Here is an 18,603-nt window from a genome sequence, read left to right as displayed (position 1 = left end):
GGAGGAAGCGAATCTCCATGTGCATCCTTATCCCTCACACCAAATCTCAGTAATTTTATTTTTCAGCAGAAGTCCTAACAGAGAGATAATAACAGGAGTGGATACAAAATATCTATTCCTATTTTTTATTTAGCCAACATTATTATTGTTAATCAGTAATTAATTATCCTGTTCTTGGCTCTGTTTTAGCCAAGTGGCCAAATTAAACAATAGAGCTGACACAGACAGGGACTGATAACAGCAAAGTGAATATTACACTAACTAGACACATACAAACAATAAAGTGAATGTTAGTAAATAGGTAAACACAGGGTAGCAAAAAACCAATCACTAATGAAGAGTGATGTGAGGCAGTGAAAAGAAAAGTGAACCTGAAGATTAAAAGATTAATAGTTCTGGGCCGGCCCGGTGGCGCACTGGAGAGTGCACCGCTTGGGAGTGCAGCAGCGCTCCCGCCAAGGGTTCGGATCCCACGTGGAGACCAGTTCCCGCTCACTGGCTGAGCGCGGTGCGGGCGCAACACCGAGGGTTGCGATCCCATTGCTGGTCCCCGGTATGGGCATGACACCGAGGGTTGCGATACCATTACCGGTCAGTAAAAAAGACAAAAAGGAAAAAAAAAAAAGATTAATAGTTCTCATCCCAGCTATCTCTCTAATGGTCACACAGACTTCCCTGGTCCTATGGTCCTTTGGGCCTGCTCTACATTCTACTATGGTGGGGTGTTCATGTCATATATTCCTTGACATTCACTGGTGGCCCCTTTTCTTTTTATTAACTGTATTCTTCCGTTTTAATAACAATTCCTAATCCAAGGTTCATGTGTAAGTGGAGAAGGCTTTTCTCTTTCTCTGTTTCCTCAAGATTGGCCATAATATTCCAACTTTTGGGTAACTCCTTGATTTTAAGACTTTGAGTTTTGTTAAATTACAGAAATCTCTGGGAATAGGTACATTTTTAGATAATTAGACATTCACATTTCAGTACAATTGCAAAGGGGATAAAAAGCAGCCAGCTTTACCTTGCAAGTCCCCCTGATGTCTTGTGGCAGACTGCCAGCTGTCGCCCAACACCTGCTCTTCCCTTCTTCCTTGAAGCAGAGTTTCTGATTTTCACCTGGGCACATGGTCACTCATTTTGTTAAGACATTTTTCCAGCCTCCCTTGTAACAGGTATGGTCGTGAGATTAAGTTTTAGGCACTGAAATATAAGAGCAGTGGTGTACGTAAATGGATGGGGCAATACCTTCCTGCATTCTTTCCTCCTTCCTCTTGGCTGCAGTGTGGCTGCAAGAGCTGGAGCTCCAGCAGCCATTTGGTGATGTCAGGAATGAAATTCATTCACAGATGGTAGCCTGATTTCAAGCAAAGCTAAAGTGCTCCTGCTCTGACTTTAGGTAGATGGTCAGCTTCAGAACACTATTGTTTGTTTAACTGACTCCTGACCTGCTTTATCCCCTCCTCTACCCACTTAAATACTCAACTAAGGCATTATAAGAGGACAGAACTAAGTTCCCAAAAACCTTTCATAACTCTAGCTTTTTATATTCAATTTTCATGGGCTCTTCCACAAATAAAAGGCATACTAAAAAACTGAAGGCATACAAGAGTACTTCAGAAAGTTCATGGAGAGATTCATATGACCTTTAAATTCTATTTTTCTACAGAGTTGTTGAAGTACCCTCATATATCATTTTAGTGAAATGTTAAGAAGGGATAAACATCCCAAAGAACAGTAAATTTTTAAGTTAAATATTTGTAATATTTAAATATGTTCTATATCGAACTCTTTGAATTCTGAGAATTTCAGAAGGTGTTAATAGTCCAAAAGTTACAGGAAATTGTTCTGAAGAAAGACAGGCTCTAAGCAGCTGTGCAAATATTATTAAATGCCAAACAATTTTATAAATTTTATACATTTAAGTGTCAGTATTATTTTGCTCATATCTCTTGAAAAAAATTGTAGAGAGATGCACCCTTAGATATGTCAATAAAAAAATTTGCTGAAGTCTGACTTCTGATAAGCTGCTACCGTGAAATATATTGATACTAGATTCCCTTTTCCCTTTTAATTTTATTTGTTTTTAGCTAATTTAAACGAGATATCTCTAACCATCGCATAACCCTCAATTATGAGTTGAGCATTCTTACATTTTCCGAGTAGTTACAAAAACTATTTACCTAGGTGATATCGCATTACATTTTCACTAATTATATGATTTAAAGACAGATCATAGATATCTAAAAAATCTGAAAGGAGTAGTACAGTTTGAATATGGTTAAGTTCCCAGTACATGGCTGTTGCATTATCGAGTTTATACCGTGACTTTTTTTTAGGTTTTTATCTTTGAAAAAGTCTTACATATAAATTCTTTCGTCAGTGTTTCCCAAAGTATGCCAAAGGAACCACTTGAATCAGAATTGCTGGGATGTTTGCTTACGACGATAATTCCCGAACCTCTGATCAGATCCGGTGAATCAGAATCTCTATACATGGCTTGAGAATATGAATTTTAACACCAGCTCCTCCCCAAGAGATTTTCAAGTACATTTAAGTTTCAGATAACCCTCCCTTCTGCTTTGTCGAACGCAGTGAAGTTTAAAGCTAATTCAAGTCGTCTTTTCCATGTGTCCTTGTCAGTATCGTGATCATCCCTTTTCCACTCTGCCTCCAAAATAAAAATGTTGACCTCATAAGGAGGCAGGGATCATTACCGGATGATCAAGGTCTACTCTTAGGAGGAGAGGGATGTCGCTAGATAGGTACGGAGAACTGGATAATCATATACATATCAGTCAACTGATAGGAAAGGATAAGTATAACAAAAGTACAGTTCGAAGATTCCAACACCGTTTTTCGATCTAGTCTGGGAGGTGTACGATTCTAACATAAGGAATGATTTGTGTTAAAGAAAGGACAGGGTAACTTCTTAGAGGTTTCCCACCTCATTCCGTGACGGTGCTTCTGGGCTCTGGTGACGAATGTGTTCGTTTTCTGTCTCGCGTTGGGTCAGTAACCCAGTGCCCTGTCCGCTCCGCAGTGCGCGGCCAGCGGCTGTGTGCGCGCTAATGACGGTGGAAGGTGCCTCGCCAAGGGCCTGGGGAGGGGCTGCCCGGCGCCGTCGCGCTCCCGGCACTTCCTGAGAGACTTGCAGCCCTTTCCCTGCAGCTGCCGCTTGAAGACTCCACGCTTCCCCTCCAGAAGAAAGAAGCCATCCGTCTAAATCAGCCACCCTCCTCACGTCCCTCATTTCTCCCTCCGCCAGCCGCCACCCCCACCCCTTCCATTGTGCCTTTTCAGTGTAGCCCCGCTTCCTGCGTAAGACCCTCATCTCGTTCGTAGCCTTGTAGCCGGAGGACTTGAGCATTTCCAGACCTCGAGTTGCGATGGAGCTGTACGGAAAGGTAAGCAGGGAAGGGAGCTCGCGGCGCACTCAGCGGGAAATCTCGCTTTCACAGACTTTGGGGTGCGTGCGAGTGTGTGTGTTGTCGCGCGCGCCTTTTCAAGGCAATTATGCGGGCAAACCACTTTCCTTAGGTGTGTGCCATTCATTGTCTTTCTCCCCCTGTACGGAAAGGTAAGCAGGGAAGGGAGCTCGCGGCGCACTCAGCGGGAAATCTCGCTTTCCACAGACTTTGGGGTGCGTGCGAGTGTGTGTGTTGTCGCGCGCGCCTTTTCAATGCAATTATGCGGGCAAACCACTTTCCTTAGGTGTGTGCCGTTCATTGTCTTTCTCCCAAGCGTTTGTTGAATAAGATTGTAAAACCACCGTACTCTAACTGTGGAAATGTTTAAACTTTCCTGATTCGGGATGGAGAGGAGTAGGGCGGAGAGTACCAGAACGCAGCTTGGGCTTGGTTTGCATTGGAAATTAGCACTGTGCTCCCTAACCGGGAAATCACAATCTGCTCCCGAAGGCGATAGTAGGAAGAAAAATCTCCAGCTGAGATGAGCTGGGTCACTGTCGCCTGCGCTTTGCGAGGAAAAGGGTTAGGAAAGCTGAGACGTAACGGCCAAGAGCGATTCCAAAGGAGGAAAAGGGAGGCTCCGCGGCCGAGTCCGACCGAAGGAGCGAGCCTGTTTAACTGCTTGCTTCCTTGCCGGGAGATGTAGTTCACGGCTCGCCCGTTTGCCGAGAAGGCCCGCAGGGCGAGACTACAACTCCCAGGAGCGCGCGGGGCTCCCGGCTAGTACGCGTGTGCGGCGCCAGGAGAGGACAGCTCCGGTGCTGATGTTGGAGCCGGTTAGCGAACCCCGGGAGTGCAGAGTGTGGAGCGTGGGGCGCGCGGGCTGTGCACGCTTGAACGGGCGCCCGGGCCAGCGCTGTCCTAGCCAGAGAGAAAGGACACTTGCCAACAATGAGACACGAAGCTCCCATGCAGGTGGGTTGATAAAGGAAGACTGGCCTCGGGGGGAATTGAGAGAGATGCTTTTCCCCTTGCTCCAGGCACAAACTGTGCTCGACCTAAAGGAAGGTCTAGGCGGCCACTCGTGGAGATGCGGCTGTGTGATTGGGTCCTGGGGACGGAGTTGGGTTGCTCTGCCCTCCGTGTGGCTGTGACTGGGGCTGTCTTGTTAAGGGATAGGGGTACTCGTTATCTTTCCAGGCTCCTTAAGGAGGAACAGAGGTCTGTCTAAAATGAAAACCCGAGCAAACAAAAGTCAGAAGAACAGGCAATCTCGTGTTGCCATTGATCTGCCCTCCTGGCTTTCCAGGTTTGTGATCGCGGTGCAGAGTCAGCGATTTAAGGTAGAACAGTCAGGTTCGGGGTTTCGAGGTCTCCACTGGAGTCAGGAGACAGCAAATTCCGCTTGGTTAAGGGCACATTAAGAAAGGGGAAGCCAGTGTTAGGGGCCTCAAAGTCCTCTTTTTGTCAGTTAGGGTCCCAGTATCCAAGGAAAATAGCAAACACGTTGGGGCTTGGCTTATCCCAGAGCTACGCCAGCCCTTTATTGCTGTTCACATAACCGGTTTACTCCGTTTCGGAAAACCCCTCTGAGCTTTCCTGTGTGGTTTGTCTGTGGGTTGTATGTCTAATTTCCCATTTCAGTCACTATTAGATTTGCTGTTTTTGAGAAATGCAAACCACCCTGGTGCAAAAGTGCCTCTGTCTAAACATCTCGCTTAAGTTTTGTTTTTAAGTAAAGATGAGTGATGTTTCCCATTTTTATGTGTAATCGGTTAACGCTAAACATCAGCCTGTGTTCATTAACCGAGCCAAGTGATCCCATTGCGTAACAGAAAGGCATTTTATGAATGGAGTTGAAAACAGAATAGAACACACCATTTAGAATGTGCTATCTCTCATGAGAACCCACCTCTGCTGCCAAACCCAATAATATAAATATTTGACATTAATTTGAGCTTAAACATTTTCCAACTGGATTCTTCATTAGTCAAGGACTTCAAACATATGTTTTGATTTACTTTTATTTTATGGTTTATGTATATTAAGATGCACTGGTTGGACTGTTAAATGCAAAATCTATAGAATTTAATTGTCTGTTGAAGGATTATATAATGGAAGCCCTCATATTACCTTTTGACTTATTGAAAATTCGATTTGTTCCAGGGAACAGTGGCCCTATTGTGTGTCTTCTAATACCTCTGTTTGTGATTTAGCTTTTCACTATAGACCTCATGTGAAAAGAACCTGGACAGACAATAAAAGTACAGGCTGTTGCAATCAAGATATATTGGCTTATGAAAATTTTCCATTGCTGGAGGTACTGCCAGGGACCCACTGGCTAAATTAATCATATTTGATTATAAGTAAACATTGACAGTAGACTTTAGAAGTAGATTGTTACACTTTGCTATGTATATCAAAACATTACGTTGTGCACCTTGAATTTATACAATAAAAATATTTTTAAAACTAAAAAGTAAATAAATAATAAAGTAGATTGTTAGTATTTAGAGTCAACTTTATATATATACTCTGAAATCTTTCTGTCAAAATAAATTACTAAAAAATTAACTGAATTGTATATTGGTTTTTATTTTCTTACAAGAGTTGCTTAGAATGTCCAGGAAGGTCATTAAAATGTTGCAGAACTTTATGGAATTAATGTTTTAAAAATATTTGAAATTGGGCTGGCCGGTTAGTTCACTTGGTTAGAGTGCAGCCTTATAACCCCAAGGTCATGGTTTCAGATGCTGAACCAGCCAGCTGCCTAAAAAAAATTTTTTTTAATATATTAAATTATTTCATTTGTCTACCAACTATGTAGTAAGTACTGTAATTCCCTATTTTAACCAGGACTTTAATAAAGAATTAATATAAAAATTAGGTAAAATAACATTAGTTTGCTTGTTGGTGGAGTTATTTTCATATTTAGGTGTATTTTTCATTGAGCTAGAGTTTTTAAATGTAAAAACTTAAATTCCCAAATGTATATATGTCCCAAATATATTTCACCTAGTTTTCTAGAATATGAGTCACAGGAAAAACCTCATCATTTTAAGAGATTCTTTTCTCCTTTTTAAAATATTTAGTTCATTTGTTGATGTGAAACAAAATGAGCTTTTTAATTTATATTTCCTGATTTTCTAATTTACTTATATTTTCTTAAATCAAAAAAGTCTTTAAAAAATTATATAGTCTTTTTAAAAAGCATTTGATTTTCCTATATAAGTAGTGTGGTATTCTGTTCAAGATAGTTGTCCTTGATGTATGCGTATTTTCTGAAAAATATTTCTCTCTTCATTGACAGAAAATAAGGGATAATAATTTTTTATAGTAACTACTAAAATAATGTAAAATAGTCTCTGGCATCTGCATTGCGTGTTTTTTTGGTGGGTTTTTTTGTTTTGGGTTTTTTTGCTTTTTTGTGAGTAAATAACAAGGAATGCATTTGGTAAGTGTTCCGAGTGATGATGCAGGAGATGGTCATTTGTGACTTCTCATTTGGTGCATGCATAAATCCTGAGGGCCAAATGAAATAAGGAATAGCAGTGCTCATGACTTGAGGGCAAGACTCTGGACAACAAATTGTCACTTGATTCAGGAGCCAGATTGAACAAATCCCAGTTTATCTTGTGCCTTTTCTATGCTCAGCAACATGCCTTACATTCAGGTCGAGGGCAAGACTCTGGACAACAAATTGTCACTTGATTCAGGAGCCAGATTGAACAAATCCCATTTTATCTTGTGCCTTTTCTATGCTCAGCAACATGCCTTACATTCAGGTCTCATTATTTGTGTGGGTGAGTGTGTGTGTGTGTGTGTGTGTGTGTGTGTGTAAAACAACATATGTATCACAAAAATGTTTATAAATACATTTTAAAATCCCAGCGGTTGCTATTACCCTAATTACATGCAGGATAACTTAATCTTATCAAGATTAAATAACTTTCTCAACATAGTAGAATTACATATTTGCAGATTTCTCTGTCTAGACGTCCATATTATTTTCTCTGTTATTTTGGATTCCCCCAGAGGACACAAATATATGGTATAAAGAAGAAGGGCACTATTGATATAATTTGATTCATTCATTTGGTTCAGAAGAAGGAAAAATTGGCACTATCTTTTGTTCATAAAATAAATTTGTGTAAACCAAACCAAATGTTTGAGAAGGGCTAATGTTTTAAAAAATGACATGCTTTCTGTCTCCTGGATTTGTAATTTTTTGCAGGTTCACTTACTCTCTTATAGGGCCAAAGTGGAATCCATTATCTCTGACTAAATGCTTACTCTTCAGTTTTGTTACCCATAAGCTTTCTGGGTCATCTCATAAATGCAGATTTGACTATTTAGGAAACTTCAAAGAAAAATATCTACCCAAAACATGGAGCGGAGTGCCAAAAAAGATTCTTTTGCTAAAGATGAGGATTGAAAAAAGTATATAGATGTAGGCTGAAGATGAAGTTGAGGTGAAAACCATCAGATAGGTATTGGATTCAGCCATGCTGTACACAAAACCAAGTTACAGAGGATAAAAGTCTAAATATCACTGTTTCGTTTTGCTATGGAAAGTACGTGACATTCTTGCATTTCTTGAATTCCTGGCCATATCCATCCTCAATGATCATCTTTCTATCTTTATGAGAAATAGAAACTTAGACCTCATTCCTTATAGAAACAGGGAAAATCCCTACTTGACTTTGGAGAAAAACAAGGAATTTTCCTCTACTCCATTTGGGCTAATCTTTCAAGTGTCTACGTATCTTCCACAAAGGGAGGTGGAGCATAGCAAGGGGAATTAACCTACGGTAAAATTCACTTCTGTGGTATAAGAATGGCTTTCCATTTCCATTGTTTCAGTCCAAGAAGTTGTGGATTTATCCCTCATTGTGTAACCACAATTTTCCACTGCCACTCTAAGCTTGTGTTAGAACTGGAAATTCTTTCCTTGAGCATTATATTGAAAGAAGGAAATATATTTTTAGGCTGAGGAATGGATGTTCTTGGGACTGCTCTTACACACTCAACTCACTGAGTACAAACAGCTGGGCCACCTGAAAAAATGTTCTTGTATAGATTAAAGGTTGTCCCATCATTTTCCCCCTTTTACATTAATTAATTTGATTCAGAGGTTCTGGAGGAACCATCTTAGTAGGTCAGCCTATTACCAAGGATACTATGGCTTCTGAAGATTAAATCTTTGAGAGTTATTTGGAATTATATAGATCCTTCCATTTTTTTTTCATTTGTTTATTTACATTGTTTTAGATAATATTTATATACACTGAAATGCACAAATGTGGACAATTTGATGAATTTTGACAAATATACTTGTGTAACATACCCCACTGTAAAGATATAGAACATTTCCAATCACTCCAAACAGTTCTTTCCTACTTTTTCCTAGTTAATCTACCTACACAATAAACTTTTTACTTTTTTTCAGCATAAAGCAGTTCCATTTGTTCTAGAACTTTATGTAGTTCTGTAGAACATACAGTTTGTAATCTTTTGAGTCTGGCTTATTTTGGTCAGCATAGTGTGTGTGAGATTCATTCACGTTGTTGCATGTGTCAATTTATTATATTTTGTTGCTGAATATTATACTGTTGTATCAATATAATATACTTTTTAAATCTGTTCTGTTGATGGGCTTGGAGATAATTTCTAGTTCAGGGTTACTATGAATAAGGCTATAAATACACTTGTATTGGTCTTTTTTTATAATAATGTGTTTTTATTTCTTTGGGGTAAATGCCTAAAAGTACAATTGCCGGAATAAAGGGTAAGTGTACATTTAACTTTATAAGAAACAGTCAAATTTTCTTCAAATTGTGCTTTTACTGTTTAGTTGCAGGATGTATTTAATCTTCAAATTAGTCCCTTGTCACATGTATATAATTTTCTCCTAGTTTGTGGCTAGGATATTCATATTTTAAATAGTGTCTTTTGATCAGAATTTTTGGATTTGATTAAATTCAGGTTATTAATTAGGTGAAGCCTGCATTTCCTTTGATCTGTTTGTTGTGACTTGTGTCCTGAGACCTTGCCATATTTGTTATTTCTAGTAGTTCTCTTAGATTCCTTAAAAATTTCTACATAAACAATAATATCATTTGCAAATAGAGATAGCTTACTTCTTCCTTTCCAATGACCCCCTCTTTTTCCCATACTTTATTGCACAAGATAAAACATCCTGTATGGTGTTGAATAGAAGTGATGACAGCAGACATCCTTATCTTGTTCCCAATCTTAGGGGAAAAGCCTTCAGCCTTTTGCCATGAAGTATGAGGTTAGATGTAGGGTTTGAGGTTTTGGGTCTTTTTTTGTTTGCTTGTTTTTTGTTTTGGTGTAGATATATTTTATCATACTGAAAAATTTTCTTTTGATTCCTGGTTTGTTGAGAGTATTTGTTTTTAATAGAAATAGGTGTTGAATTTTAGCAAATATTTTTTCTGCTTCTATTGATGTGATTGTGTGGTTTATCTACTTTACTCTGTTGGATTCCATGGATTGATTGTTGAGTTAATCTGGTATTCCTTAAGTAAACCCCAGTTATTGTCTTTTCTGCATATTGCTAGATTCAGTTTGATTATATTTTGTTAAGTATTTTTGCATTCAAGTTCATGATGGATATTGGGCATTTTCTCAATGCCTTTATGAGGTTATAATATTGTAGTTATGCTGGCCTTCTAAAACAAGCTAAGAAGTATTCTTTTCCTTTCTGTTTTCTGAATGATTTTCTTATGTAAGAATGATGTATTTTGGTTCTTAAAGTGTTTAATGGAATTCACCAATAAAGACATTGGAGCCTGGAATTTTTCTTGTGGAATTCTTTTTTAACAAATTCAATTGCTTTGATATACTGATATATCTATTGCTGCCATCTATGTAGCTATCTCTATCTGTCCATCTATCTATCTCCCTTTAGTATATTGTGCTAGGCATTACAGCCCCCCAAATATGTCTGTGGCCTAACCCTGGAACATGTGAATAAATTATATTACATTAAAAAAGAGACTATACAGATGTAATTAATATTATGGATTTTAAAATAGGGAGATTAACCTGGATTATCAGTCTAATCACAGGAGCCCTTAAAAGGAGGAAACTTTCTCTGGTTGGAGTCAGAGAAATGTGGCAGAAGGAGAAGTCAGAGTTTTAAAACAGGAGGAGCATTCTTGGCTTGAAGATGAAGAAGGCTAGGTGTCAAGGAAACAGGGATGTCAGTCCTCCAACCTCAAGCAACTGAATTATGCCAACAACCTGAATAAATTTGGAAGCAGAATTTTCCCTAGAGTCTCCAGATAAGAACCCAGCCCAGCTAGCACATTGATTGTGGCACTGTAGGGCCTGAGCAGAGTGAGCAGAGGACCCAGTTGAGTCATGATATGTCCAGACTTCTGGCTCAATAAATAATACATGGGTGTGGTTTTAAACATCCATTATGGCAGCAATAGAAAACTGAATATGTATTTATATAATTTTCTATTTTATTATGAGTCCATTTCGTTAAATTATGTTTTTCACCAAATTTTTTCCAATTTATTAACATAAAGTTTTTAAAAATATTTTATTATCCTTTTGATTTCTCTAAGATCTATAGTTATATCCCCTCTTCATTCCTAAGACTGATAATTTGAATTTTCTCCCTCTCTTTTGCCAGTCTTACTAGATGATTATCAATGTTAGTAATGTTTTCAAATAACCAACTTTTTGCCTTTGTTAACTTTTCTGTTGTTTATTTTGTATTTTATTGATTTGGGCTGGGTTTTTTTTTTTTAGTAATCATGTTTCTTATACTTTAGTAGAATCGTTTCTGTATGTCGCATCTTAAGGTACAAATTTAGATCACTAATTTTAAATGTTTCTTTTCTTCTAATAAATATAAGCATTTGAAAACATAAATTTCTCTCTAAGTACCGCTTTAGCTGACTCTCACAAATTTCTAAATATAGCATTTGTATTATATTTCATTTCAAATGATTTGCTCATTTCCTTGTGATGTTTGTTTATTCCATGAGTTTACAATTATGTTTAATTTCCAAATACTTGAATATTTTCCAGATATTTTATTTATATAGATGTCTGATTAAGTGCTATTGACTCTAGAGAACATACTCTTTAAGATTTTAATCTTTTGGAATGTTTAAGACTTGTTTTTTAGGCCAACATGTGTCCAACTTTATGAACATTCCATTGGCACTTATGTGCTGCAATTGTGGTGTAGTGGTTTATCAATATCACTTAGGTCGTGATATTGTGTGGTGTTGCTAAGATATTCTGTATCTTTGGGTCTATTTATTCTATCAATTACTGAGAAAGAGGTTTTCAGATTTCCGACTGTGATTATCTGTTTGCCCATTTCTCTTTTTAGTTCTTTTGATTTTTGCTTATATTTTGAGGCTTTGTTATTAGGTGCACACACATTTGTGATTTTTGTGTCTTCCTGGCAATACTCCTTGTCTTAAAGTTTATTTAGTCTGGTATTAGTACAGACACTCTTGCTTTCTTAATAGTGTTTTCATTTTATATATATATACATATATATATATATGTATATATATATATATACATATATATATATATAAAATGCATACTTTCATATAAAGTATGAATCTTATGGTCAGTATATAGTATACAGTTGGGCCTTGCATTTTTATCCAGTCTGGAAAGTCTCTGCCTTTTAATTGGAATTTTGGTTCATTTTCATATATTGCAATTATCAATATAGATGGATTTAAATCTACCATTTTGCTATTTGTCTTATATTTTATTCTTCGTTTTTTCTTCCTCTGTTTTTTCTTTCCTGCCTTCTTTTTGCTTAATTAAATATTTTGAAGTATTTCAACTCCTCTGTTGGCTTTTTAACTATCTTTGCTTTTTTTAGTGTTTGTTTTAAAGATTACAATATGCATCTTCAACTTGTTATATAGTCTTAGACTTAATATTGTATTGTTTCACATAAAATATAGTGACCTTGCTATGATATAATTTCATTTACCTCATCATTTATGAGATTTCTGTCATATATCTTACATATGCATTTGTTATAAATATCCAATACATGTACAGTTTTATAATTTTAGCTTTAAACAGTAATATGTGTATTTTTAATTAAGAGAAGAAATGTGTGTATTTATGTTTGCCTACCACCTATTTACTATTATTTCTGGTGCTCTTCCTGTTGAATTTCTATCTGGCATTATTTTCTTTTAACTGAACACTTCCTTTAGTATTTCCTGTAGTACAGATCTGCTGGCAGCACATTCTCTCAGTTTTTGTTTATCTGACACTGTTTTTTATTTTGCCTTTATTTCTGAATGAGACATTTGCTTCATATAACATTTTTTGTTATTTTTTTTTCAGTACTTTAAATATGCTGTCTCATTGTCCACAGACCTCCACTATGATATGAGGTCAGGTGTTGTTCCTATTATTGTACCCTTGTATGTAATATGTCACTTTTCCCTCTGTTTTCAAGATTTTCTATCTATCTCTGAATTTTAACAGTTTGACTATGATATACCTAGATGTAGTTTTCTTTATATTTAGTCAGCTTAGGGAGCTGAATGAGCTTTTCAGATGTGTAAGTTTACGATTTTCATCAAATTTGAAAAATATGTGGTTGTTTTATCTTCATGTATTTTTATATACCATTATTCCCTTCTTTTTCCTTCTGAGTCTTCAATTACATGCATGTTTGGAGTTCTGACATTGTTCCACACATTACTGAGGCTCTGTTCATTTTTCTGTATTGTTTCTTTCTGTTTGTCAAACTGTATATTTTCTATTGATTTATCTTCAATTTCAGTGAATCTTTCTTCTGCTATCTACGGTCTTTTGTTAAGTCCATCCAGAAATTGTTCATTTCAGTTATTCTACTTTTCCGTTTAGGGTCAACATCAGCTACTTTAACACTAGAAACATATTATGTTACCAACTGAAGATAGATATTAGCTCTTGGTATGATATATTTGAGTACTGGGAGAATGTAATAGGACCCATTTATAGAATTGTGTAGAATCCAAGAAAGCATATTTATTTACTGAGCTTCTTGTAGAAAAGTTGATATAAAAATGTAAATAATAATATTAGAGCTTTGATAATTCCTTGTAGACTTTTTGGGAAAATATGTTTACATTTTAATTTTGATCATTTATATTTCTGTTGGTCATTGTTTCTGTGATACAATACATTTTCTTTGTGTTTTTTTTTTAATAAAATTAAGGGTTTCAAGACACTTAAAAATTTGAACAAGACACAAGATTGTTAAAAAAAATAGTTTAACAATTACTTTCTTTTGACAACTTGTATATTCCTTAATAGCCTCATCTCTGCATAAACAAAATACCTTTTCCAATACCAACATGTTTCATATTAAGGTGTCTTGTCAGTTCTATTGAGGTCATGAAGTACCTTTTCTACCCACTAAACAATGAAACCATAGGGGTGAGTATTCTAGGTCTTTAGGCCTCTTGTGGAAAAGACAGGGTCATAGTTCCCAGATGCACTCTCCAGAAAGATGATTGAATTGGGTATGTTATTAGGAATATAGGTCTAGCAACCTTTAAAAGGTCCCATTCTGTGTCTACTTGGCCTGTGAACTGAGACAAACATGGAATCACAGCCACTTAGCTCCCACACCCTCAGCTTTTTATGTCTGGAAACCCAAATTATAATCTAACCTTAAGAGGTGAGGCTGTGAGTCTCTTGTCATTTATCTGCTGCTTTTAATTTAACTCTAGCCCATCAGAGATAAATGAGCTTACATTTTAGCCATCCCGTGGCTGAAATGCATGTCTGAATCTCATCAACTGGAGAAACGTTCAAGCCAACACTGATGCGTAATTTCTGTTCAAATGGCCATAAAGAAGCCTGAAAGAGCTAGGAGAAAGAATGTGTTATGTAACAATTGGCAAATTACAACTCTCACGTGACACTCATCTATAGTGTTAGTAATAAAGGACAGTTTTTCTTTTGAATGTTTTATTCACTGAACACCTGTTTGAATGGCAGGACTGATGAAAGGGATAACAGAAACACTGCACACCTGTGGATATGAATGTTCTTTTATAAATGTACATGGGTGGGCTTGTTCTTTATAGTAAATAATAGTAGCAGTAGCTTTTGAATGAAAATCAGGGATGATTATAACTAGAAAAATCGCTCTGTAAGTCTGAAAATGCAAATATGTAGACTGCTAAGATATCAAGTTTTTCGTGAATGATCTAGATATTCCTTTTGTCTCCTAAGTACACAGACAACAGGGTGATTGTCCCTACGCATGACCTACCCTCATGAATGGAAAAAGGGAGGAGAGATGTCAAGATCTGGGAGGAATGTTTATAGCAAATCTCTGGAGGCATTTTTGAAGGCTCACATTTTTTGTGAACATTTTAATATTTTTTAAATGTTTAATATTTTTTAAAAATTTAATGATAAAAGTTTATTGGAAAAGAGTATATCAATATTAAAATTTAGGGGATTCTTTTTCCCCCAGTAGGAATTTTTAGAGTATTTTACTAACTAGGTATTTTTAAGAGAGGTTTTCCTTATACCACATAGTACTGGATATGTCTATTCTGTTTACTTTTTATTTTCTTCTCAGGAACGGATATTCCTGTAAAAGATACTCATCATTTTATAGTCTCGATTGGACACTGGCCTCATTTTTCTCTCCGTGCTTTCTAATGGAGTGAGAGGAAATAAGTCCAATTGTGTGTTACTTAACAAAGTGACTGATGAGGAAAGTCTAAGCCACCTTCCCCAAAGTTAATATATATATCCCTGAAACCTTGACTGTGTACATGTGCCCTGGATTGCATGTGAACATTTGTTTAACCCAATGACTCCCTAACATGACTGATCAAAAGAACCATATGAGAAGCTTCAAAAGTGACAGGTTCCCGGTTCCACCCTGAATATTCTAATTATGCAAAATTTGAGTGGAGTTCCCTATGTCTGGGAATCTTGGGTCTAGTGTACCCTACAAGGATTCAGTTTTGTGTTTCTGAATAAAACTGTATCCAACTAGAGAGAATACGTATTTGAGAACACGATATCTGGTATTTCTTTCTGCCAAGAAATGATGAGAAAGCTTATGTATATCTTACCTATATCCATGAGAAAAGTTTTGAAGGAGTCTGTACATTTTGTTGCTAAGAAAGAGGCCCTTACATTTTTATAAATTGACATCTGCATATAGGAAGTATGGCTGTCAAGAATATTTGATGATTTTTTTAATATTTTGTACTTAATTTTGTTTTATCAAAATTGTACATGTAGAAAAAGGTTGCTTGGCTATTAGAAGGGATGTGAAGCTTGAACTTTTAATCCTCCTGTTTGCCTGCCCCAGCCACGCCTAGGACCAACCATCCAGCTTGCTGATTTTAGTAGTGAAAGTTCTGTTGTATCCCATAAAACTCCTCAGTTCAGGCAAACCAGGACAGCCCTGTCCCCAATAATCAAGACACCTGGCGTCTCCAATCCCAAGGTCATTCCAGGTTCTGCAAGTGTTCTTGTGGGCTACTGCAGCAGGCTCAGGATTCTGCTTGCTCCAGTTCATTCATTCCCAGATCCCAAACTTTTGTTGACCTCTTTTTTCTGCTATTATCTTCTGTCTACTTCTTTGCCAGTAAGGATTTTTGCTTTAATGAAAACCCTTTACCATTATTTTAGAAGGGTTTGGCTAAAGGATGCTGATAACTACCATGTATGCAAGATTTTATATATATATATATATACACACACACAGATAACACACACTCTTAGATGTGAGGGGCCATCAAACGTTGTGAAAAGTTTGAATTATCTATTAATTCCATTTTCCACACACTTTTTGAAGTTCATGGAAAAATAAAATTAAAAGATAATATGAAACTTTCCACAAACTTTTTGAAGTACCCTCATGTATAAAGAACTAAAAGCCTCTCGTGATTTATAACTTTGAAATAATGATATTGTTGACTTTGATGATTTGCCACATTCAGTATCAGAAGTTAAGTTAAACTTCACCCCAAACCAACCCAAGACCATATGTGCAGACAGTTTACCCACAGTCCTGTGAGTTCCCGGGGCTCCTTTCCACATTTTTCCTCATCATGTATTGCTTGGATCCTGCTCCTTATTAGTCCAGACATGAAACTCAGCTCTCTCTCAATTCTACAAAATTCTGCCCACACTCAAAGATTTCATGAGTCGAGCAGCTTTTTAGAAGTGACTCAGTGGCAGGCAGTGTCAAAGGACAGATGCATTACAGGATATGTGGTCTTTGGCCATGTTCTCCTCCCCATAGCTCTCCAGATCACAGAACACTTCTGTCTGATCCCTCAGTGTCTTACCTTCTACCCTGACAGGTATATTGTTGAATTCCCTTTGTTCCATGTCATAATATTTGAAGTTAGGGAGAAAAATTAATGTGTTTATTTCAGTAAATATAAATATCTGCATAGTGAAAGAGTTGGGTGTTAAAAGCACTTGCCCTCTGAAGTTAGGAAATTAAAGAAAGCACACTCTATGAAACTCACCATTCTCATTTCAGAGAATAGCACTGGTGAGTGTTGGGGAAGAAAGTAAGTGGCCTGTACATCATTTCAGTGCCACAAAGAGAATATCTAAGATAACGATGGAAGCATTAATTTAGCATTTAACACAGTGACAATATTATTTCGATGATCTCACTATTCCTATTATACAAATAAGGAAACTGCAGCTTAGAATAGTTCAAAACAAAACAAAACCAAAAAAACCTTGCCCAAGTTTAGACAATTTGCAAGGTAGAAAGTTGCAGACTTGGGATCCCTTCTCAAGGAGTCTGACCCCAGATTGTGTACTCTATACCCACACTCACATCACACCAAGAACGCGGATTGCTCTTTTTCATAGATGTGTCTGCATGCACATAATTTCGGAACTACTAGAAAACAGGTGGAATGTGGAATGGTATATATTTTTTTACCTCTCTTCACACTGTGATTTATAAGGCCAGCATTTCAGTAGCTGGGTGCTCACCAGCATCCCAGGACTGCACTACTGGTCCTCTGGCTTCAACATGTGTAAGGACGTGCAAGAGCTGCTGGGACCAAGGCCCGCATCATTGCTGTTGTCTGGATTGCATTGTCAGAGTCAGGGGACTCTCCCAGCCACTGCAGTTTCCTTCTCAGCAGACCTTGCTTACAATCTCTCTGTGGTCTTGGTGTCCTCTTTAGCCTGCTGCTTCCCAGCTCCAATGCAGGTGTCATTGGACCAGACTGGAAGTGAACTGTAGTATGGGCTGAGAGGACAATATCAGTCTTCGATAGTAATAGGAACAGTTTTTATGTGGCTTGATAAATTTCATTTCCTTTTTCTTGATACTCTAGTAGTATACACCAGCAGGTGTCAAAGCAGATTTAAAAACCATTATAATACTATACACACACACACACACACACACACATGCATATATACATACACATACACATACAAGTTTAGGTCATGTCTCTCCTCAACAAAGAAATGATAGCTTTCTAGAAACAAAGAGAAGAAGCTCCCTTACCTTTTTCTACACTCTTCTCTGTGGTTGAAGTTTCGGACTGTTTAGTTTGGTGAAGGGCAAAATGAACTAGCTGAGCCTGCATGTTGCTAGCTCTTGAGGAACACATTTTGTCCTGGCTGTGAGGCTTCAGTCCACAGGCTGAAAAAAATCAAGATAACCTATTGCAAAACAAGGACCATATAACTTCCTGTCAAATTTTCTTAATTTCACTTTAAAATAGGGATGATGACTACTGGTTCTGCACATAAGGAGCTTAGAAGCCATCACTCCTATCCTCGCACAAGAAAAAAGCTGAACAAACTGAAAATCAACAACTTTTATTAGATTCTCTAGAGAATTGACATCACAGGATAAATTACTGCCCCCCCCACCAACAAAAAGAAAATGGGAGGACAGACAGGTGGATGCAGAGAATCACAACTTAGAGCAGAAACTCCCATGTGAACTAATACTGAAATAGGAAAACCTGAGCTATAGCTGATGAATTGCTGGGAGTTAAGCGTGGACAAATCTAGAGAGAACTGCAGGGGACCCAGTCATAGAGGAATCCCTGACATTTTTGTGAATTTTACCTTCAGGAGCCCTATCAGATCCTCAGAGTGAAGATGAGAGAAAACTGTCATCATGCTTCCAGCAGAGAAAGGGGAAAAGTAG

General features: G+C 37.3%; 1 protein-coding gene across 2 annotated transcripts in view; it reads left to right on the top strand.

The window, feature by feature from the left end:
* Nucleotides 1–3,256: 3,256 nt before the first annotated feature.
* Nucleotides 3,257–18,603, top strand: part of RAB3C (RAB3C, member RAS oncogene family) — a 246,562-nt gene continuing 231,215 nt past the window's right edge. Inside the window, exon 1 of one of the 2 annotated variants that reach the window (XM_008567539.1) lies at nt 3,257–3,404. In XM_008567539.1, coding sequence (XP_008565761.1) covers nt 3,387–3,404 — 18 coding nt within the window. In that variant the 5' untranslated portion in view covers nt 3,257–3,386. Of the gene's footprint in view, nt 3,405–4,189; nt 4,383–18,603 lie in introns of those variants that run through there. The other variant, XM_008567538.1, reaches the window with a different exon arrangement.

Source organism: Galeopterus variegatus, unplaced genomic scaffold, assembly GCF_000696425.1.
Source record: "Galeopterus variegatus unplaced genomic scaffold, G_variegatus-3.0.2 Scaffold327, whole genome shotgun sequence".
NCBI classification, from domain to species: domain Eukaryota; kingdom Metazoa; phylum Chordata; class Mammalia; order Dermoptera; family Cynocephalidae; genus Galeopterus; species Galeopterus variegatus.
This window is presented reverse-complemented; position numbering and strand designations above follow the sequence as displayed.